This window comes from Amphibalanus amphitrite, unplaced genomic scaffold, assembly GCF_019059575.1.
Source record: "Amphibalanus amphitrite isolate SeventyFive unplaced genomic scaffold, NRLGWU_Aamphi_draft 000120F_arrow, whole genome shotgun sequence".
In the NCBI taxonomy this organism is placed as follows: Eukaryota; Metazoa; Arthropoda; class Thecostraca; order Balanomorpha; family Balanidae; genus Amphibalanus; species Amphibalanus amphitrite.
In genome coordinates, this window is record NW_024881615.1 from 13,273 (window position 1) to 35,078 (window position 21,806).

Genomic DNA, 21,806 nt, shown 5'->3' on the forward strand with positions numbered 1-21,806 from the left:
GCACGCTATCCGTTTGCACAGCAGCAGTGGCCTACTGCGTGGCGGCAGGAGAGGACTAAGTGACCCTTTTCCTCCGCGCGTGGCCCGCAGACATTTGCACCGGCACCGGCCCGGGGATATTTGAGTGGGCCAGCCTGCAAGGTGGCGGATTCGTCAAGCTTGTGAGCGGTCGGTGACAGCCGAGGACAGGACAGTGTTGACAGATGTCACCACGTCTTCCCAACACGAGTCGAGCGACATCTACTGCCAGCCAGAACCACAGGACGGAGATACATGAGCCATGCAATTGCAGTGTTAGTGTTTGCAAGGACCCATTGCATTGCAACGACCGTTTCCCTTCCTGTCCGCTGCAGATACAGAGACAGACGTCAGCGGCGAGGGATTTCACCGCGCAGGAAGGTCAGGAAAGGTTCCCGATGGCAAAACGTCTCCGGAAAGCGATAAAGGAAACCGCCGACCAGACACAATTCGCTCGTTTTCTCCACCAACCGATCCAGTTCTCACCAGATCACGCCACCGCTACTGCCACGTCGGAGCATCCCCACCAGCGACAGCCGGCCGGTAGAGCCCTTCCATTCCGGGAGAGCCCGCCCTAAAACGGACCATCACTCATTGGAGCCGTCTGGTGTGGGCCGCCGGCCGCCGCCGCACGGAGCGGAGACCGCACCAGGCGAGCTCACAGTCGGTCTGTCTGGCAGCCAGGCCCACAGCCTTCTGTGGAGCCGCCGCGAAAGGTGGAGGCGTGCCGTCGCTGCAGTAAGATCGCCGCGATTGGGTATGTAAAAGACGCCGCTAATCGCTGCGACTCTTGCATAAGCGCGTCAGGTCAGCGGTCCCTCGTTGTCCGGGGACGGTCGATGTGCCTCCGTGACCTATCAGACGAACGGCACCAGCAAGCACTCCTTGTCGGTAGCCCACTCCTTTCCTTCCAGACTGGGGTCCATAGCAGACAGGATGGCGGTCTAGCCGCCAGCGACCGCCAGCCAACACCGCGTAACCAGAGAGTTATGGCGCTGTTTTTGCTCCATCAACGAGTGGAGGTCAAAGTGATTACGGGATTCGCTCAGGCGTATCGGAATAATATGAGACCGCGGCACCGAATCACACAACTCTCTGACGGTAGCAGGTAGTGCCAGGACCACCTGAACTCACCTCAAAGGTCTCCGTTCCGTGTACGGGGGTCAGCCGCGGGGCGCTGCTGGTTCGGCGGCGCTCCGTCGCTCCGCGCTCCACGTCAACACGCGCGCACAGCTGCCGGCTCACTGACCTAGAGCGGGTGGCGGCGGCCCGGCTCGGCGACGGTGGCGCCGCCGCGGCCCGCCGGCTGCAGCGGTGCGGCGGGCGGGGCCCGGCACACACACCGGCTATTTTTGGCCGCCGGGTGCTGTAGGTACTGTTGACGGGAACAACAGGAAAGGGTGAGGACATGGTATAGATTGGAGCTGAGATTAACATCGCTGAATAAGTGTTGGCAAACGGACTATTTTGACACCGGATTGCCTCTGAGGTCTTTGAACGTAGGCTATTGATAGAGCATTTCACGAACTCAGTACGATAAAATTCGTTCTTACATATGAAAGGTCACTTTCGTCGGGTGTAATGGTAGGCACTTTACAACATAACGGGCATTGTTACTTTCTAATGAACACGTCGATGAAACGATATCGCTTACGCTCGCAATGACTTTGTAAACGCACTTCCATGGAAGTGCGTTTGGGCCCATGCATGGGCCCATACATACAGCTCGAGATTCAGGGACATGGAATGAACTCACGCTAGGGGAATGTGCAACAAATATTCCCGGCTACGCCTTCCACCCCGGTCAATACCGTTACATCTGTTACCTTCTTGCAGATTCTCGAGTCGCGGCTCCTCATCTAGTCATCACTGACCGAGAGGGTACTCCTCAGGCGTCAAGGCACCGCTGACCACAGGGTGACGGGTCAGGTCGGGTGCGTCACCTCACCGTCCACCGGACAGAGAAAGCGCCCGGAGAGGCAGGAGGCGGACCGACCTGCCCGACACCCCGGCTCAGGAGATATCGCGCGCCATCTCCGACACAGGACACCGGCGTCGGGTCGGATTTCCCGGCTAGTTGCACCGCCGGCCGGGTGGGCCACCTCTCCGGCGCCGCTGGCGGGCACGAGGAATATCACTTGTCAAAGGAGCGCCGCGGGGATCGGATATCGCATCAGTCGGGAAGTCCATACGTTCGGGTCAATAGACAATAGTGTCCGAGTCACTCGCGCGGCTCCTAATTGGCCGGTCATTACACTAACAGTCAAGAGGTCCGTCCAAAGCTCTAGTAGCTATTTTACAGTCACGACTCTCCGGTCTAGGCCGGGCGACGGTCGAGATTCAATGGCGACTCAGTCAAGGTTACACCTGTGACCCACATAGGAAAGGTGAGAGTGGCCCAGGAGAAATACGCAGCCCCGGGCACAGTTTTCTCGTCAGAGGAAGTCGGCGTAATTGGTCTCGTCCATCGACAGCCATTCAAAGAACCGAGAGGAACGGGGAAGTAGGTCGACAGGGTTCACCGAAAGGGCAGCAGGGCAGCAAACAGTTAAACCATGGCTGAAACAGTTTCTTACCGCTCCCGTTGTCTTTTCAGTCTACTTCTGCTGTAATTGTGGCGGCACGCCGAGCTAAAACCGTCACCATTAGGAGCAAAGCTAACAAAAACGCCAGCGACATACTGCCCACGCGTCCACGGTTCGGCAAGCCGACCCAGAGACAGAACACACCAGCCCCGTGGCCCTAGTAACACGTCTTTCCCCTCCCCTAACACGTTCCCCTCCCCTAACTACCGACACCTACAATGCACCCAACTCACGTAACAGGAACAGCGAGCTTCTGTCTCCACTAACCATAGATCCTCCTTTCGGCTAGCAATTCAGCAGTTCACAAATGAATGACAGCCTCAATCAACACACTAGCATGAGTCGGACACCCCGGCCCGATTCACCCAGAATTGCATCTATTAACAACAATTGTGCAACAGAAACGATAAAAAGAAATCTTCGCAGCACTACAATTAATAGTTTCTGATACCAATCGTCTGTATTGTAATATATGAGCCCCATTGTTACGATCACATTCACATCTGACTACACAGTAGCTGTTTATCCCCACAGCGGCTGAATTAGAGAACACCACCGCGGGGCGGCAGTCGGCACAACCATCTCACGTCTCGGAAATCACTGAAATCCCTCATTTGATCACCAAATCGTCGGCAGATGACTAAAACAACACACCACCTGCAACACGACAAAGCAACGGTGCAAAAACATTAAACATTATCGGTGGCGACACTAACACCACGAGAACCACGAACAAGCGTCACATATTCTGAGCGCCGCCGGCGCCTCCATTCTCGCTACATTCCAAGCCAATTCCGCGCACCAAACGTCGCACATTTCACTCTGTCCACACCCTGCGCCCGATCAGCCGACTACTTCACACCCGGGCGCCAAACGCCGTCCCGACGAGCCATCGGTGGTCCACTATCCGCCGGCGCCTCGCAGTCGTCCAAAGCTCAGTTCACGCGCTACAGAGGAATGCAGGCCGCGCGAGGAGCGTCTGTGTGGTCCGCTTTCGATGGACTGTGTCAGCTATCTACGAGTGGCCTCGATGGACCCTCCCGGGTCGGGTGACCCTCGGTCGTGACCCTCCGTCAGGTCACCTGCCGACGGCTCGGTCCCGTCCGATGACCCGGCGCGGTGACCTGTGGCCGTGACCCGGTCTCCGGTCACCGGACCGGCGGCGCGCCCCGCCGCTCCCGCTTCTGCTGCAGCTGCTGGTGGCGCAGTGCCCTCTGGTGGTTCTCCAGGGCGTCAGGGTTGATGTCGTCCGCCTCCCAGGCGCTGGGCTCCTCCAGGTCAGTCAGCTCCGCCCCCTGGCGGACGGAGAGGGAAGCGTCAGTACCACGGACAGCCGACAGGGCAGACCAGCACTCACAGGCGTCGGCCCAACTAAACCAGAGCGTGTGACAGTAAATAGAGGCAACCATTTAAGCCGCCAAGTAAGGTAGGCACAGCACTCCAATGTCCGCACCCCGAGTTACCTGCGGCTCCAGTGCGGTGTCCGTGTAGGCCAGACGCGAGGAGAAGCCACCGGGAGCCGTCTGAGGCTCATCCTGGGGCGCCACCAGCACCTTCTGAGAGCGGCGGATCGTCGGGGCCATGTCCTGGAAAACAGTCACCGGCACACCGGTCACACGGAGGAATATGAGAGAGTAAAGAAAACGTTTGCTCAAATGCCAGGTAATTAAGCATCGAAAGCGAGTGAAAATGTCTCCTCAAAAATCGCTCCGAGTCCGGGCTAAATGCCAAATAATTATCACTAGGGTGGAGTTGCTGAAAATCCGGGTTCCGACGACTGAAACACCGAGAAAGGGGCGGCTAGGTCAAACTGGACTTACCGAGAAGAAGTCCGGCTCCGGTGCCGGCTCCGACTCGGAGACGCGCGCCCTCGAGTCGCGGTAGGCGCGGATCTTGTCCTGAACAGTGACTACGGATGTGGGCTGATCCTCCCAGCTCCAGGTGACAGCCGTGTCCTCCTGTTAGTTAGGTAGACACAGGAGGATGTCAAAACCGACGGAACTGTTAAAATAGTGAGATACACAATTCGTCTAATGGATAAAGCTACTTGTTCCATATTACAGCAGAATAGCTTAAGGAGAAGCCGGTTGAAGTTGAACAGTACGTTTTCCTTAGTTAGCAAACAGCTGTTTCGCCGGAAGTAAAGGATATTCCAAGTGAAAAACGAGTTACACAGATTTTCTTTATTTCGGAAGAACTACATAAGAAAGACATACCTACGTTGTCACTATAACTCGCAAGCAGGCATCGGAAAAATCCTTTTTGAAAGGATTGCATTCCCAATCCACATTCCTAGTGCCGAAGTGGATTGCATTCCTACCCGCAATCCCCTTTTTTCACTTGGATTGTGATCAAATCAGCAATCCTTTTTTGCAATCCTGTTGTATTATTATGTGCACTAGTGGATCTGAGGGAGGGAGGGGGGCATAGGGCCGAATCCTCCATCCCCATATCACCCATTTCTAGTACCTAGTCTTGCGAGTAATTCCTATCTAAGGCACAGGTATTTTATGGGGAATATTTTTTGCCTCAAACACTCCCACATTTAAACCTCTACCCAACCAGTTTTATATTTTTAAAACTCGCCCTCAAATAAGTAATTTTGCCCTTCCTATGTAGTTCATCAGCGTATATTATTTTGAGCGTTTAAATTATTTCAAGTTTCGATGTAAAGCCCTTGATAGCAAAGTACATTAAGCCGATGAAGCCGATCTCATAATTTTCAATCGCAACAAACCATTTCAAAGCACTAATCAAACACAATCCGGAGGGACTGCAAAAATTGGAAGTATGATGCAATCCAATCCGCAATCAAATCCTGTTTTTTTGGAATGGATTTCAAATCCAGGTGCAATCCACCAAAAAGGAATGCAATCAGGATTTTGCAATCCTGCAATCACAATCCTACCGATGCCTGCTCGCAAGTAAAAGACCGCTATGAATGGCAATTAAACACAAAACCACCGATCACGACTAAAACCAGGGGACCAATGGACGTAACGGTGTAAACCCGTTCAGAGACTGGATCCCGTTCATCGATCTATAAGTCCAAGAAACTCAGCGGCCGGAAACCACGAAATTCCGGAACAAGCAAGCCATCAGCCGGTTAAAACCTGTCCAATATATCATCAGTGTTGACATGTGCCATGTACTATCCAATTACAGCATGCCATTACTTCAATCTGTCTTTATTGTCGCTCGCATCTCCTTCCGGTCATCTACCGGGGCGTGTCGTCCGCCCCCTCGGGTCCCAGGTGTCGGCGGCAGAACTCGGCTATCTGCCGGCGGGTGTGACTGGCCGGCTCGGGGACCGTGTCGGCCAGCTCTCCGGGCTCCAGCAGACGGCGCTGCACGGCCGGCAGCGGCGGCGGACGGTACACCAGCACCGGCGGGCTCCAGGCGGGCGCGCCGCGCGCCGGCCGCTGGCCGCAGCGCCGCTGCAGCTCGCGTACGGCAGCTTGTCGCCGCGCGAACCGCTCCCGAATCACCCGGCGTCGGTCGAGCACGTGCAGCGCCGCGGCGCACAGTGGCTCCTCGTCATGCTCGTGCTGCAGCTCGTCCCCGAGCGGCGCCATATCAGTGGCCTCCTCCACCCACGGCTCGGCGGAGACGGCAGCGCCCCTGCCGCCGCCTCCCTCCTGCTCCCCGTCTGAGCCGGTGCTGCCGTCTGAGGCCGGGGACTCGGCGCCGGGCCGGTGGGCGTAGAGCGGCCGGCGCTCGTCCACCGGCTCCGACGGAAACAGCTCGTCGTGCAGCAGGTCGGCCACCGCAGAGTCCGCCTCTGAGCTGTGGTCGAACACGAGCCGACCCTCCAGCAGCGGCGGCGGGGCCTGCGGCTCGGCAGACATCTGGCGCCGCCGGACACAGCACCGGTGCGACCGCCACAAATTCGACACCAGCGCGACGCAGCAGAGCTTTCTGGACGGAAACTTCTTGCGCAATGCAGCTTTTTGACGACGCGCTCCAAAACTCGCGGCGGAATAAAACGAAAAAGCTTTTAGTTTAAAAAATACAATTCAATTTGCAAAATATCTGAATATCTATCCAGCAAAAGAAAGGTCAAATATCTGTAATTATTTCAATGGAACAATGTCACAGACAACCTCGACAAAACGGCTTAGATGAAGACTTACTCGTGACCTCCGTTTTTATGGTCTTCGATTTACACGATTTATTCTAGACGTTGACCGGCATTTATTGAAGAAAAAAAAATCCTGGCGATTTACCAGACCAGAGATGATTTCTTTAAACGACAATGCCACCGAAACGTGTGTTGAAGCTTATGACACCTCCAGACGGTCAGCGTACTATGTGTACCACTCCGTAGGCAATAATAAAGTTGGGGACCTTTAACAGAGAAAAAAGCTTGTGAAGCTAACTATCATCTCCGCTCATCGCAACAACAAAAATTGAGATCAAATGAAAAGATGAACTCATGATTCACCCCATCAATGGTGTGCTCCAGCATGTAACGAACTAGTGACTGAGTCTGCTTCCGGCTATGTGTCCGGTTTTCCTCCGATTATGTGACGGCGGCGGTCGAGGGGCAGTAATCGCCACGCCATGTGTGGATCGCCCACGATCGTAAATACATACAATACATACATACATACGAGGTCCGGGGACATACGGGGCTGAGCCACGACCGGACCTACCTCCGACTGGGTCCCGGGCACCGGCTGGACCATATACACTGGACCGGACCTACCACTGGCTGGGTACACAGGGGCACCGACCGGACCTACCTCCTGTTGAGCCACGGGCACCGACTGGACGTCCACGGAGATGGGCAGACCCACGTTGGAGAGCTTCCTGCGCCGCTTGAAGCAGCAGAAGGCGCGGCCGACCAGCGCCCACAGGCAGGCCAGCGCCGCCTTCACGCGGATCCACACCAGGCGCGGCAGGCCCATCTCTGGAACGGGACGCTCGTGTTACCCACGGCCGCACTGGCAGCGGTCGGGCTACACTCCTTAGTCACTCGCCCAACATTGCAGTACTAAAACATTGCTTTGATGAGGGTATTGTGGAGTACCAAGGAGCTCCGGTATTATACCAAACATAGGCGACAGTAGTGCGTTTTTCCGCCTTGCATGCATAATTGGAAGTGTAGAGCCACTTTTTACGGCCGACGGTGTAAAATTCTCGTCCGACAGGAAAATATCTTCACGACGCTTTGCTCTTTGGGGGCCTCGTCGCTTCTTCAAACTTCAAATGAGGAAATTATCACCATGCAATGAAAAACGAAGCATGAATACAATGCAGGTAGGTAGGTACCCATTGAAAGTAAGGATGTGTGCCAACTGAGTCCCAGGTAAACCATGAAAAGAAAAATGGAGACTCGCCATTTATCAGCAAAGCCAACGCTGTTAGCCTGCGCGGACCAGATGTTTACATACCCAATTGACTTTCCCCGTCACAAAGTATAGCATTTGACATGGCTGCTCTACTCACCCAGCTACCAATTTGGTTTGGCTCAAGTCCGTTTTGCCCCGGCAACTCAGATATAACGCCAGATTTGGGCCGGTGTAAACGGAACGCCATCGGAACAGGGTCGATATGGCTCTATTCCGGTTGGCCAGTCTTTGCCGTAACGCTCCGGGTTGGTATGGTTTCGGACCGCCAACTCCGGCACAGGTCCGGCTCCCTGCCACGGCGTGCTAAGGCCAGGTTCGGCTGCCTCGTAGCTGTTCTGGCTTACTGTGGCTAGAGTACGGTTGCGGTGCGGCGCGGCTGATGCGGGCGACTCCAAGATAAAGTGTCACCTCCAGTTAGAGCTCTAGACCTTGCCCGTACTTTGGCCGGAGTATGTGCCAGAGCTAGCCAGGGTAAAACCAGATATGGCCCAGACCAATTTTGCAAGTTAGTGCCAAGAAAAAAAAAACAAACTTTCAGTTCTTCAACTAAATTTGGAGGTCATTGGTAGACCTGACACCTAAAATTGGGTACCTACCAATTACCATACACTGTGTAGTGTGTAGTGTGTCCCATGACTTCCAGGAGGTGCAGGCAAGACTCCGGGACATTGGTTACAGGTAAATCCAATGCCCCCACTATGTACTTTGTACACTGTGTCTTACATACACTATGTACTAATGCCCCCATTCATTTTTATGTTTTCTTTTACCTTCTCTCTTATTTACAATGATGTGCTGGAGATTAAACAATTACCAATGAAGGTTTTTTTAATTTTTTAATTTGCTTGCATAATAGAAAATACCAACAGTCCCACTCAGCTGTTAGCAGGTGAGGCAGGTTAAGGTAAGAGGGACTTGACTGTGACGGCACTTCACCCTCATATATACAATAGGTATACAGTGCAGAATTTGGGTGGGGGGTCAGCTAGTTTATTCTTCTCTTGAGTGGACAAAGTTAGGTCAATGATTAAACACTGCATGCTGATTAATTTAATTAATGTTATATAAAGCTAAAGTTAAACAGCCTAGACTGAGACAAGAATTAGACGATCAAAATATCTGAACTCAGCTATTTATAACTGCGTCAGGCTCACCAACTAGGCGACAAATACTACTGTCATGAAATTGTCCAAATAGTGAACTTCATTTTTAGCGCACCCTAACTCTTCAACAACGAACTGCATTTTAATATTACCTACTCTACTGACTCTGCCGAGATCCATAGCTATGATAGTGATAGGTACAAACTTGAAAAAGGCAACCAGCTTTCAAAGATATAGTCATAGAATGTATACCATTAACCCTATTCCTGGCGGGCTCCGCCGGGACAAGAAACTGGCGGGGGGGCCGATTCGGCCCCCCCCTTCAGATCTCAAAAACTACACATCGCAGCGACAAACGGTAAACGGCATCGGATACGCACGGTCAAGATCTACAATTTTTACTAAGGTCATTTTCAGGTCAGGTCAAAGATGACATCACAGGGGTCGAAAAAGTCAAAATGGCGGCGCTAGATAGGGAGAGTTTTTCTCGAATAACTTTCGAATTAGTCAAGATAGGAACAAACTAAGGGCATCATCGTGATCCTCTCGTCAATCCGCATCGAATGATATATATGTTGACCTCGAAAGGTCAAGGTCAAAGGTTGACCTCAGGTCACGTGACCTCGAGGTCATCATGTATATCATTCGATGCGTCTTGACGAGCTGAACACAATGAGACCATCCACGCGTCTGTATCTTGTTCCTGTACGGAGGTATTGGCCAAAAACCTTTGGTGACCTTTGATGACATCACATGACCTCACAGCTGCCCAACAGCAAAACAGACCTCAAGGTAGTGAAGGTTGATCGTATATGAAGTCATGTATGGTATATGGGGCCATTCCGACCCGTTTTAGTGGTAAAAACAGGAAGTTGATTTTTCCCCCATTGACTTATAATGGGGAGGTCGCGAAACTGACCTGACCTTAGGTCACCGATATCAAAATTCCGAGATATACAAAGTGCACATACTGGTACCCTAACTAAAGCCTGAAGAGAAGAAATTGATCGGTCAAAAACTCTAGCTCTGGCGTGATTGCAAACTTTTCTGAGGTAGGGTCACCAAACCGCCTCTGGTGACCTGACCTGAGGTCAGATCAACTCAAAATTTTCAGACATGTTGCGTAGAAGCCTTTTAGGAAAAGTCAGAAAATTTGAGCTTCCTAGCTCAACGCGTTTGGGAGAAATAACCAAAAAACCTCAGGGGGGGGCTCCTGAGGCCCCCCCCCGCCAGGAATAGGGTTAATGAATGCTTACCTTATGCCCAGTCAAACTTGTTAGTTAATTACTGCAACTTTGCAACAGTGTCCCAGTGAGCTTCTCCAATGCAAAGAAAAATGGCCTTGAAAATGGAAAAAAGAAAAACAGAAGCAGTCTCCGTCGGAGTGCGCATTAGTTGTCCAAGAAGCGTCATTACTGGAAATATTTGTTTCTGTGTTTTCTTATCAAAGTGACGCTTGCGTAAGCGGAAAATAGCAAATCACCTTGCGCATATTTTCAAATTACCAATTGAAATGCACAAATGTAGCTGGGCATCTAATTTTCAAACAGGAATTGTTGTTTTTCCGGTTTTTCCCTTGGTGACCCACGTCAACACTTTTTCCCATCCTTTTTCCCACATCGTGCTTTGCCTTTTTCCATTAGGATTTTGGTGCCAATAGTACATCCAAGGCCATCTATAGAGTACATCAACGTACACTTGGATGCGACAGAAGAGAAGTTATCTCAATCTGAAAAATTTAAAGCAGCAGGTCAAGCAGGTGGGTTTAATTTATAGCTCGCTTCCTTACTCTATGACATTTTGAATTTCCTAATAGTGGCTAACTTAAGCTAACTTAGGGAAGTAGGTAGGTTGGTAGGTACGTATATGTATGTAGATAGGTCCTACGTTGACTTAAGAATTACATGAAGTTCCACAGTATTTCAAGATTATGTTTGTCCATAGTGCAAATATGAAGGCATTACCTACTTGCTTACTCTGATAACTATTGCACCTCAATAGTTGATAACTATTTCACCTGCCGTGGGTACGTGTGTCACCTTTCACTAATGTTTGCAGTTTGGGCCTCCCCTGCTATGCTCTTATTCCAAACATGTCAATGTGTAACACTGAAGAAAGCTGCCCCACACTGTAAAAAGTCCAAGTGTTCCAGTTAGCACCCGACATTGATATGATTGCATCTTACGTACCTAGGCACCTACCATATTTTGTATTCTGGTCTCAGGAGGTCTAGGGGCTGAAAGTTGCAGTGGGCTTCACTAGTTAAGGACATGTCAATGTGTGTGACATGTACCTACTGCTGTCTGCTGGTGTCTCTACTTTTCCCTTTTCATTATTTGAAGTATCTTATATTGACTGCTGTATTGATTTATTTCAGGATGTCCAACCCTCTCTCCAATGTGCCCCCACCAGCTGTGCTGCCATCATTTGTGGCAGCTCCTTTGCCGCCACCAGCTTCTGAAGCAGTGGCGCCACCAGCTGGCGCAGCTGCAGCTGTCACCTCTGCTGCCCCGCCCACTGCTAGCTCCGCACTGCCTGCTGCGGGCTCCTTGCGGCCACCACCGGCAGCCTCTGCCATGCCGCCACCGCCAGTGGGCGTGGCCCCACCCGCAGGCAGTGCCCACCCGCCGCCGCTGCGCACCATCCCGACGGGCATGATGGCTCTGAACGAGTCGGTGCCGCCGCTGCCATCGCTGCAGCCAGCCGGTACGGTGCCCGTGCCGCCGGTGGGAGGTCCGCCGCCGACCACTGGCCCGCCGCCACCACCGCCCACCGGCACCGGCCACCACGTGCCGCTCTCGTACGCCGGTCATATTTCCCGGCCGCGCTACGTGGCGCCGCCAGGTATGTTCACTGACCTGTAAGAAGACTCGAGCTTTTGCTTCAAGATTATGCCACAATCGGTCTATGACAGGTACCATTATGCTTTTAAATAGCTGAAGCATCTTGATGCTGCCTCTTAATACTACGTTCAGTGTTCATTCATCCATATCAAATTTCAGCTGGTCATTTTCCTAAGCGGAAGTATGTTCGTTTCAGAGCTGCCAACGACGGGCGGCGCGGGCCCCGCCCCGCTCTACCAGACGGGAGCAGTGACCGGGGCGCCTCCGATGCCCGACTCTCAGCTGGGCGGCGTCAGGTCAGTGGTGACCGATGTGTGGTACACGCAAGCCAGCCACTGGGCTGCATTGGAGTGACTCATGGCTAAGATCAAAGTGTGGGGATGTGATGATTGAACAGGTTGTGGTTCTGGATATTGAAATATTTTGAAATCCGTGATTTTGATATGTCTAAGGATTTGCTATCATGAGTTGAATTGGCATTGATAAAGTGATAAAAATTGACGTGACAAAGTTATGTCACGGATTAAATGCACTTCATGCGGATCATATGCATAATGACGCATTCATTTCTTCGTATAAATGACGGCTCAAACTGACTGTGAATAATCAAACTTAAGATGTGATTATGATTCAGGGTAGCCTAACTATCCACCCGAAGGCCTAGCTTGATAACTGCACCAGACCAACCATGCTATATCTCATACTTTGACCTCCGCCGTCAGTGTGATGCCGATGTCGTCCGCTGGCGGCGCCACCGTCGACTACGCCCAGACGCCGTACTCGTACGCGGGGGCTGCAGACCCCGCTGGCGGAGGCGGGGCGCACGGCGAGGGGTGGCTTGGCTGGATCAAAGACACGGTCCAGAAGAGCGACGTGCTGAGCAAGGTGGCCGAGCGCGCGCGCACCTCCATGGACTCTATGATCACCACGCTGGACCCGCAGATGCGCGACATCATATGTAAGTTCTGAACGAAGTGAAGGATGATATAGGAATGTTCATCCGCTTTTTAATGCGTTACGACTTATTTGATGTTCAACCGTTCTTGATTTACCGGTCGACACTAGCCTGGATTATAATAAATGTTCAGCGTCTGACCCTTTTAATCACCGCCGACTGCGCTGTTCGATGACCACGTAGTAATTGCAGTGGCGGATCTACGTTGGGGCAAAATGGGCAATTGCCCCCCCCCTAAACGGAAAACCTCTGGGCAAACATATCTTTTTGCCCCCCCTAAAAAACTACAACTTGAATACTAAAAATATGGTGTTTGAAAAGAAAATCTGAAATAAATGGAGGACTAGAAGGTTGTCATATTCATGATATTAAGTTGTGAGCTGATAAAAAGTCCTCCGCCCCATGAAAGTCGCTGTGTCACTCAGTGATGGCCAGAAAGAACGGTGTACTGCGTGCCTTTGAGAACAAGTGCGAGATAGGTTTCTGAGAGGAATAACGTAAAGAAGATTACCACGGTGCGAGCGACTTTAGCGAATGTCATTTGAGCGAACGTCATTTGAGCGAACCATTTTCAGCGAATGGCAATTCAGCGATCATCAAGTTCATCGATTGTCAAATATAGCGATTATCAATTTCAGCGAAAGCTATGTTTCAGCGACATCTATTTCGTCGACTACACTTTGAGCGACTGTCAGTTCAGCGAAACATTTCATCGTCCTGTAACGGTGGATTTTTTTCTTTGCGAGCGTATCCGTACGAATGTTTCCGGAATTTCTCATGGTTATCCGGAACTGGATGGCGGATGTCGCGCGTTCAAAGGTCAGACATTGAGCTCCAAATTTAATGCTACATTTGTCAAAAATTCCAACGGTTCAATTTCCCCCACCCCCTGCTCTTTGTCAATAATGGTGACCAAACGTTTGTTCAGAGATCAATATTGCTTTTGCTTTTTTCGCGAAATTGCCCCGCTTGAATTTGGATCAGTTCCCCATGTTGTAAAATTTGTTCTTGCCCCAAGCACCGTACGAATGTCCAGATATTTGGGCGAGGTCCCTGAAACATAGACTGGATTCCCCTGTGCCATCTCTCTAGTTTATTATTGGTCTTTGGCATTCCTTCCGTCGCCCTACCTCTCACGTTCCGCATTTTCAATTCAAATTTTGCCCGCCTCCTTTCCCTCCCATGCACCCCTTGTTGGTCGTCCGATGTACATATGTGTCCTCAAAATTCAAATGATGCGTAAAGTGGTGCAATAATTTCCGAAAAGTAGCAAATGATTGACTTTCGTCGCGTTCGGTCATTCGCTGTAACTGCATCGCCCAATTGGTCTCCCACTGACCATATATTCGCTCAATCTGGTTTCGCTGATTCTGGTCCTCGCTTAAGTTGATAATCGCTGTGACTGAATTCGCCGACTTGACAATCGCTGAAAAAGCCAATCGCTTAAATTGATAATCGCTGAAAATGTTTCGCTCAAATGTCGTTCGCTGAAATGACATTCGCTCAGGTGTCGCAGAACCAACTTTACCAGATTACCAATCGCGGCTTTTTCATGAGCCATACCGTTATCTAACGGGGACAAACACAGAAAGGCTCAGTCAGAGCTTTTGGTTTGCGAGGTGTTGGAGAAGCTCAGTATGTTGTGGGAACTTAACACTGTTCAGTGTGATTCCGTTGGCTGTTGCGCTGTGGTCCTATGCAGTCTGTAGAAGCATCGTTTATCTCCTCTCGAAAGTAACACTTATCATAGACCCGGGAACAGGGGGGGGCAGCGGGGGCGCTTGCCCCCCCAACTTGAGAGCCGAGGGGGCGACGCCCCCTCAACATTGAGGCAGCGTGAAAGGATCATTCCTCCCTTTTTCGGACTTATTTCCTTCTTGTTTCCTTTAGGTATACATTTAAACATCAACACACGGCCTTTTTCTTGCCATCTGAATGGTTTCGGCTGATACAGTATCGATTTGACAACATCTGCTATTGTCATCCCGCTTTGGTTTGGGCCTGGCCTTGGCCATAAGTTTAGCATGCCAAATTTTATACTGGACCATTTTGAGTCAACTTTGAGAAATACATAACGTACAACGGTGGTAAAATCGTTGCTATACCTAGGTATAACACAGTTTACTCGCTCCGGGTGTGAGGGAGGGATGTGGGACAATGAGTGCACTGACGTAGCGCCCTCGGAAGGCCGGTATGGGATTAAAGCTCAGCGACACATAAGGGCTTGTGTGGTGCCTTCGGTTATCGATAACACCCTCAGAATCACCGACGTAGGGCCCTCAGAGCCAGGTCCTGGTGTGGGGCCGCCATGCAGGTGCCGGTGTGGGCGCTCAGAGGTGCTAGTGTGATTCTCTCAGAGGCGCCGGTGAGTGTCCTTACAGGCGTTGCTGTGGGCCCTCGACGCTGGTGTGGAGCCGTTACAGACGGGTGTGGGGGTCTTTTGAGCTGCTGACGCGAACCCTCTACAAGCCGGCAGGGGGTTCTCAGTGATCGGCAAGGGGCCCTTAGGCCGGCAGAAGAAGTCTTGTGGGGTCCTTAGAGACCGGCATGGTATTGTCAGACGCCTGTGGGGCACGCTCAGAGACACTGGTGTGGGCCCTCATAGGCGCCGATGAGGGCCCCCACAGTTGCCGTTATGGGGCCCTCAGAAAAATAAGTATGTGACCATCACAGGCGGAAAATGCCCCTAGAACTGGCCCCTCATAGGCCGGTAAGAACTCTCAGAGGCCAGTAACGGGCCTTTGGAGACCACCGAGGGGCCCGAGTCTGCAAAGGGCCCTCAGAAGCCGGCGTGGGCCCTTATGGAGATCTTAGTGTGGTTATTTAGGGCCCATGGGGTGCTCTAACAAGCCCCATGGGGCCCTTCTGAGTCGAAATATGGCCATCGTTAACCCTCAGCAGTCAAATGGCGCCGCAGGGCCTCTCGGACCCGAGGGTCCCTTTGAACCCGATGGGGGGGGGGGGGGTTACGTGTCCCCCTTATACCCCTAGCTACGCCACTGCTTCATATTATGCATCATGTCAGGTATTTTAGGCTCGCCCCCCCCCCCCCCCCCAACTTCAAAATCGTTCCCGGGCCCCTGACACTTATTGTATAATTTTGCTAGCTCGCGAAGTTTAGTCCCAAAGTTAAGGAATGTTCATTGTAATTGTATCAATAAATGCAGGACCGAAAACAAATGCGCTGTTCTTCGTCTATTTCTTGTTGGGATTCTTAATCGACTGATCTCATTTTCTATTACCGGAAACAACTGTTAATACGTTTAACTACGTGGCAACCCTGACTGCGTATAGTATCGCAGGTACGCTGATGTGGCCTTTGGTCGTGGGCATTTACACATGAACCTGCTGCTGCGACCCTTATCGGTCTCCGGATACAGAAGCCCTTGAGAACCGGCGCGGGCGGACCTTTCGGACGAGGTCTTGCCGAGGTGATGCGGGAGGTAGAGGACGGACCGTCCATAGCGCCGGTGAGCTATTCTCTAACTATCTCCCGGAGTCAGGGTGGCTGCAAATTTTTTTTTGCGCTGCCCTGGCTTGGCCGGATTGACAAAAATGTAAAAAATAAAAAAAAATCCCGAAATCCGAGGAGAAAAATAGGGGTAGCTCGTTTTTTTTTTTTTTTTTTTGTTCCTAAGACTTGACGTTTGAAATTCTCGCCGACTTGCCTGGCGGCGCAATGTTTGCCCCCCCTAAACTCAAATCCTAGATCCGCCACTGAGTAATTGTGACTTGCACCAATTTCCTCTCGCTCTGAACGGACCTGGCTGACTTTGATCGTCCCTGTGCATTCAATTGTAATTGTCCTCTGTTTGTACTGTAATTATCCTCGGTTATTTCTCAGACGGTGGTGAGCAGAGATCCTCTCGGGGCAGTGCTGTCTGTATTTGGTAGGACCGGGCCGCCTGCCGCGCCTGCGGACTGTGCAGCTTGTGTGTTCATGTGGCTGTGCTGTTGAGGCCGGTGGGGATGGTAGCAGGGGCGCTGGGTCTTTCATCGCTATCCTTTGTTCGTTGCGCATCTTCGCCTGGGCTGGGCAGTGTGTGTCGGGCTATAACAGTGTGGTGGTGGTGGTGTCTGTGGTGGTGGGTCTGTGTCTTTGTTACGTCCGGGCGACCCTTTCCATTTACGTCTCTATGCTTTGGAGAAGAGTCAGCTGCTAGGGTAACCATGTTGATTTTTCTTCTAATTAGAAGAGGGCTTATGTCAATGGCCTGTGCCAAGATCAACGCAAAACGCAGCACGCACCGATACATTTAATGACGGACGACAGATTTGTTGCCCTCCAATCAACGTACAAGTAAACCAGCACTAGCAGTCATTCAAAGTTCTGTCTTGATGTTTTGTTCATTGCTCCTATTTTGCAATCAGTTTGCGAACGGTTGAGTATCGTTTGCTCAAAAACCCGATCATCCAGTTATGACAGGTAACGTCATATCTCTTCCCGAGCAGCTGATTCACCGCCATAAAGCTGACGCTGGCTCACTCTGGGGCACACGGGTATCCAGTCGGTCCACGTTTGCTCTGCTATGTCTCTATGACAATGTTTCAACCCAATACGTAGCCTGAAAACCGGATAACCCTTTCTTGTGCTTCGATCAACTGACACTATATAAATGTTTACAAACATTAGTTTTGCTTATGGTTTTGGCAGCATTAACTAACATGACATTTTACTGTATCGTATGGTCCTTTAGAGAATATCTATATAACTCCTAATCTCGTTTTCAGTGAGTACTCAGTGCTTTTCACCCTAAACATCCGTGGTATTCTAATGTGTGAAATGTCGGTGCTCTGAGCATGCCACATGGCCTTGCTGTATTAACCCTCGCCCATGTAGGGGGGGGGGGTTGGTGCAACCCCCCCCCCCTGAGGTTTTTCGGAAATAGTGCAAAAACGGCGGCGCGCAGCGCCGCCAAATTTTTGGGTACCTTATGGGGCAAACCTTGCGCATCTTTTGATAAAAAGAAATTTGACCGGGTCATGTCAGGTCACGGAGTTATGACGTCACAAAGGGAACAGCCTCCGGCCGGATTTTCACAAACTGAGTGCCAACGCCCGAGGTTTCCTGCCGATGGTACGAACATCGGTTGATGGATCGTGATGAAACTTCCCATGCATGTTGGGGCAAGTATTGGCTATCATATGGTATTAGAAACTTGACCGGGTCAGGTCAGGTCACGGAGCTATGACGTCACAAGAGGAACAGCGTCCGGTACTATTTTTGAAAAGCGCCCGAACCACTATTTTGCTAATTCTTGTCACCTCAATGGGAATATGCAGCAATATTAGCTTCTATAGGGAGCAAATGGACCTTCCAAATCCAAAAATACAATCAGATTTCAAAAATTTAAATTTTGATTTTTCGAATTTCTGCCGCCGACTGTGACCTTGCCGACTTCCGGCGCTCCCAACGCGCCATTTTTAGAGCTAGGGAAACGAAATACATACCAAACGATAGAGAATTGATCAAGGAACACGATAGTGAAGGTTTCAAGTCGATATCTCTCACCGTTTTGCCGCAATCGCCGCGGAAAGTTGAAAAAGTCTATTTTTCCGAAAATTTGACCTTTGACCGGTCAAAAGTAGGTCAAATGTTGACCTAGGACCAAAAAATATACCACCAATCGCGAGATCTCGGCGAGAGCAATCCGTTGGTCTTTTCCGCTAAGCTCTACGACGCTCCGTTTTCAAACGCCAAGGGGGGGGTCGCACCAACCCCCCCCCCCCCCTGCATGGGCGAAGGTGGCAGATCGCCGTTTACGGGCGAGGGTTAACTGCCTTCCACGGCGCAATGCGATTATTTGTATGGCTTAGTAGTTAGTGTCCGTGTGATCTCTAATCGTCATGTATGTGTCCTGCAGACTCGGGCGGTGACCTGGACATCGTGGTGGCCTCCGACAAAGAGGTCAAGGTGTCCGCCGTCAGAGAGGCCTTCCAGCTCGTCTTCGGGAAGGCCACCGTCCAGTGAGTCGGAGGCGAAACACACGGGGGACGGGTACTGGTGGGAGGGGTCGGTGGGAGATCTATTGATTTTACGCAGTTAGCACCTGACGGTATTAATTTACGATTACAGTATTTTGCTTTAATCTGTTGGATTATAATATGAGGACTAGATTGCAAATTATCTTGTGATTATGCGACGCATTACGGAACTGGTAGTTGTTACACCGACCACCGGTGAGTAACAGCTGCTCACTAACCTCTTTCCTTCCCACAGGGGTGTGCCTGCTCCGGGCCCCTGTCTGGTGCCTCAGCCGGTGGGCTGGCAGGGGGCACGCGCAGCCGCTGAGGCTCGCGTGCAGTCCCTGCGCAGTTCAGGCCTGGTGCCGGCCCAGCAGGCCATCGTGGCTGCCGAGGGCTTCATCGTCCAGCTGCAGCCGGAGAGGTGACGATTGAGGGAAAGGATCGGAGGGACTGAGGGAGGGAGACGAATCAGATGAAGACGATTGGGAGTATTGTGAGGGCACTTTGCCATTGGTGTCTGAAGCGACAGGTCATATTTTGTAAGGGATATGAGACCGAACAAACAAAATGAGACGGACTTTTTTAACAATGATGCTTGTGCCGATACTGTGCGGCGGATTTAGCGTGTCAAGTTCAGTGGACCTAACATGTATCCGTCTGCCTTTGTTGGAAGTGTCTGTCCGTCCGTCATTGACGCGCTGTCCTTGGCTCCGCTGACGTGCTGTGCGTTACGCTGACGTCCCGCCGCCCTGCTACTCACCCAGGTGGTTCGACATGACGCTGCTGCTGCTGGACGAGCCGGCCGGCAGCGCGCTGAGCGTCTTCACCCAGCCCACCGAGGTGCCGGAGGCGTGGGTGCAGCGCATGGAGGGCTCGACGCCGCCCGACCACCCGCAGCGCTGGGCGGGCCTGCAGCTCACCGTGGGACAGGTGGCCTCCGAGACACTGCAGGTCAGTAACCATGAAATACTGCGGGTCAGTAACCCTGAGATACTGCAGGTCAGTAACCCTGAGATACTGCAGGTCAGTAACCATGAGATACTGCAGGTCAGTAGCCCCTGAGATACTGCAGGTCAGTAGCCCCTGAGATACTGCAGGTCAGTAGCCCCTGAGATACTGCAGGTCAGTAGCCCCTGAGACACTGCAGGTCAGTAACCATGATATACTGCAGGTCAGTAATCCTGAGATACTGCAGGTCAATAACCCTGAGATACTACAGGTCAGTAACCATGAGATACTGCGGGTCAGTTACCCTGAGATACTGCAGGTCAGTCAGACCTCAGGGACTTCGGTTTAAGCATCAGCGCGGTAAGCAGCTTACATGTTGCGGGGGGATCCAGCAGGGAGCGGCTTCAGAGTGTCTGGCCACCACCGTGCACTGAGCGACACCTACGTTCAGCTCAATTATTATATCATTTCCGGTCGGCCACAAGTGTTAGCCTGAGTATCACGAGTGTCCTACGTATATTTATGTAAGAAAATGGATGTGGGGATGCGAAGCCCCTACCGAGCGACTGACTGTGCTCTCTGACCGACAGGTGGCGCCGTCTGCCTGGCACGAGGTGACCTGCGGCCTGACGCGGCGCGAGCTGCTGCTGCCGGCGGCTCGCAGTTTGGCGCACCAGTTCCGGACGCGGCGCGGCTCCTGAGGTGTCACTACGTCCCTCCCTGACCGGCGAACGGACCGGGACTGATCACTGATCACACATGAGACATGATGGGGAGAGAGTCCGGTGAAGGTGTGGGCTCACAAACCACACATGCGGCGGCCGGCGAAGTGGGCCCTGCGGTCTCTGCGGAGGTCACAGGCAAGAACGGTGTGATGGCTTCCCCGGCGACCGAGGTAGGTCCGAACAGGGCCTGTCCGGCCCGGGCGTGCCGTCAGCGATAAGTTCTATCGATGCTGTTTTGTTTTTTTTTTTTTTTTTTTTTTTTTGATGGTGTCAAAATTAAACGAAATTAAAACGTTTTTTATCTAATATTGCGGCATCGCTGCGTATGCTCAGTTGCACCTGTTCATAAAAGACACGTCCGGCTATCGATACGAAAATCCCGTGCCAGTGTATTTATGTAATAATTCCATATTTTATAAACGGATGCGCCGTTACGTTTTGTTCACTAACAGTTTATTGTGCCTGGGAGTATCGTATTTGATAAACGTGTGGCGTTTATGCTTATAGTGAAACATCGAAAAAGTGTTGTTCTGGGCTAGCATTATCTGCTTACAGTTGGTTTAGGTGCTCGGTAGCTCTAAGGTAAGCACAGAACTAAGTTCAAGTGTCCAAGCAAAAGTCTTGTGAGCCATGCCATGCACTTGGTGCTTGAAGGTAGGCACTAGGCAGTGTGTGGTTTTCCGCGTGGGGTGGTTGCACTGTTGGTAGATAAGACAGCGTGTGGATGCGCGTGCCTAGCCAGCGCCATGAAATTGACTCTGCTTTTCGAATCAGCCAGTCATCTCAATGATAGGTGGGAGACCGGATCTCCCGAGCGCTCTCTAATTGATACGAAGATAGGCGAGTGGTCGGTCGACTGGCAAAATATTGCGTTGTAAGAAATATGCGTATTCGTAAAGAAAGATTGCGTTGCTTCCCAGTTATATTTTTGAGATCCCTGGCATTTTTGATTGAGTAAATGATAATGTATGGAAGTTATATGGAAATGTGATCGAGCCCCCAGTTCTTAAATACGCTATCAAGGTATTTTGTTTCTGTCTATGGCAAATATGTCACGAATTCCCTAGTTTATATCGAGAAACCCACTAGGGCTTGCTGTCGTGTGTCCATGCCGATTGTGTCCAATGTCCATACAGGCTCCCGGAATGCTGTGTTTGAAGCATTTTCCAGCAGAGCACGCAGAGGTTGGGTCTGAGGCACCAAGGAAATGTGCCGTTCATATGCATCGGGGAGCTTTGGCGCGGCTGTACGCTGTTGTTGAGAACTATTGAAGGATGTATATTATGAATAAATAGACAAAAGATTGAC

General features: G+C 51.4%; 2 protein-coding genes across 4 annotated transcripts; one reads left to right on the forward strand and one right to left on the reverse strand.

Moving 5' to 3' along the window:
- Window positions 1-3,044: 3,044 nt before the first annotated feature.
- On the reverse strand, window positions 3,045-10,461 carry LOC122381411 (receptor-binding cancer antigen expressed on SiSo cells-like). Its single transcript, XM_043365529.1, has 5 exons — window positions 10,317-10,461; window positions 7,349-7,515; window positions 4,424-4,561; window positions 4,067-4,189; window positions 3,045-3,898 (listed from the first exon to the last, which is right to left on the reverse strand). Exons 2-5 carry the CDS (start codon window positions 7,511-7,513, stop codon window positions 3,752-3,754), a joined length of 573 nt encoding a protein of 190 aa, XP_043221464.1. The 5' UTR covers window positions 7,514-7,515; window positions 10,317-10,461; the 3' UTR covers window positions 3,045-3,751.
- A 160-nt stretch (window positions 10,462-10,621) lies between these two features.
- LOC122381409 (protein PRRC1-like) lies at window positions 10,622-21,805 on the forward strand. 3 transcript variants are annotated; one of them, XM_043365526.1, is made up of 10 exons: window positions 10,659-10,819; window positions 11,438-11,562; window positions 11,596-11,904; window positions 12,100-12,199; window positions 12,626-12,861; window positions 16,703-16,708; window positions 18,723-18,825; window positions 19,079-19,246; window positions 19,590-19,776; window positions 20,364-21,805. In XM_043365526.1, exons 2-10 carry the CDS (start codon window positions 11,439-11,441, stop codon window positions 20,472-20,474), a joined length of 1,344 nt encoding a protein of 447 aa, XP_043221461.1. In that variant the 5' UTR covers window positions 10,659-10,819; window position 11,438; the 3' UTR covers window positions 20,475-21,805. The 3 variants fall into 3 exon arrangements, with proteins under 3 accessions (XP_043221462.1, XP_043221461.1, XP_043221460.1); XM_043365525.1 differs by having other exon boundaries at window positions 11,438-11,904; XM_043365527.1 differs by lacking the exon at window positions 16,703-16,708 and having other exon boundaries at window positions 10,622-10,819; window positions 11,438-11,904.
- The last annotated feature ends 1 nt before the right edge of the window (window position 21,806 follows it).

Coding starts and splice junctions, on each gene's coding strand:
- LOC122381411 (XM_043365529.1), bottom strand. CDS start 7,513: ATGGGCCTGCCGCGCCTGGTGTGGATCCGCGTGAAGGCGGCGCTGGCC. Junction 4,562..7,348: donor TGCCCGTGGCTCAACAGGAG/GTAGGTCCGGTC, acceptor CCTAACTAACAG/GAGGACACGGCTGTCACCTG. Junction 4,190..4,423: donor CGGAGCCGGACTTCTTCTCG/GTAAGTCCAGTT, acceptor ACTGTTTTCCAG/GACATGGCCCCGACGATCCG.
- LOC122381409 (XM_043365525.1), top strand. CDS start 11,439: ATGTCCAACCCTCTCTCCAATGTGCCCCCACCAGCTGTGCTGCCATCA. Junction 11,905..12,099: donor GCGCTACGTGGCGCCGCCAG/GTATGTTCACTG, acceptor TGTTCGTTTCAG/AGCTGCCAACGACGGGCGGC. Junction 19,247..19,589: donor GTCCAGCTGCAGCCGGAGAG/GTGACGATTGAG, acceptor CTACTCACCCAG/GTGGTTCGACATGACGCTGC.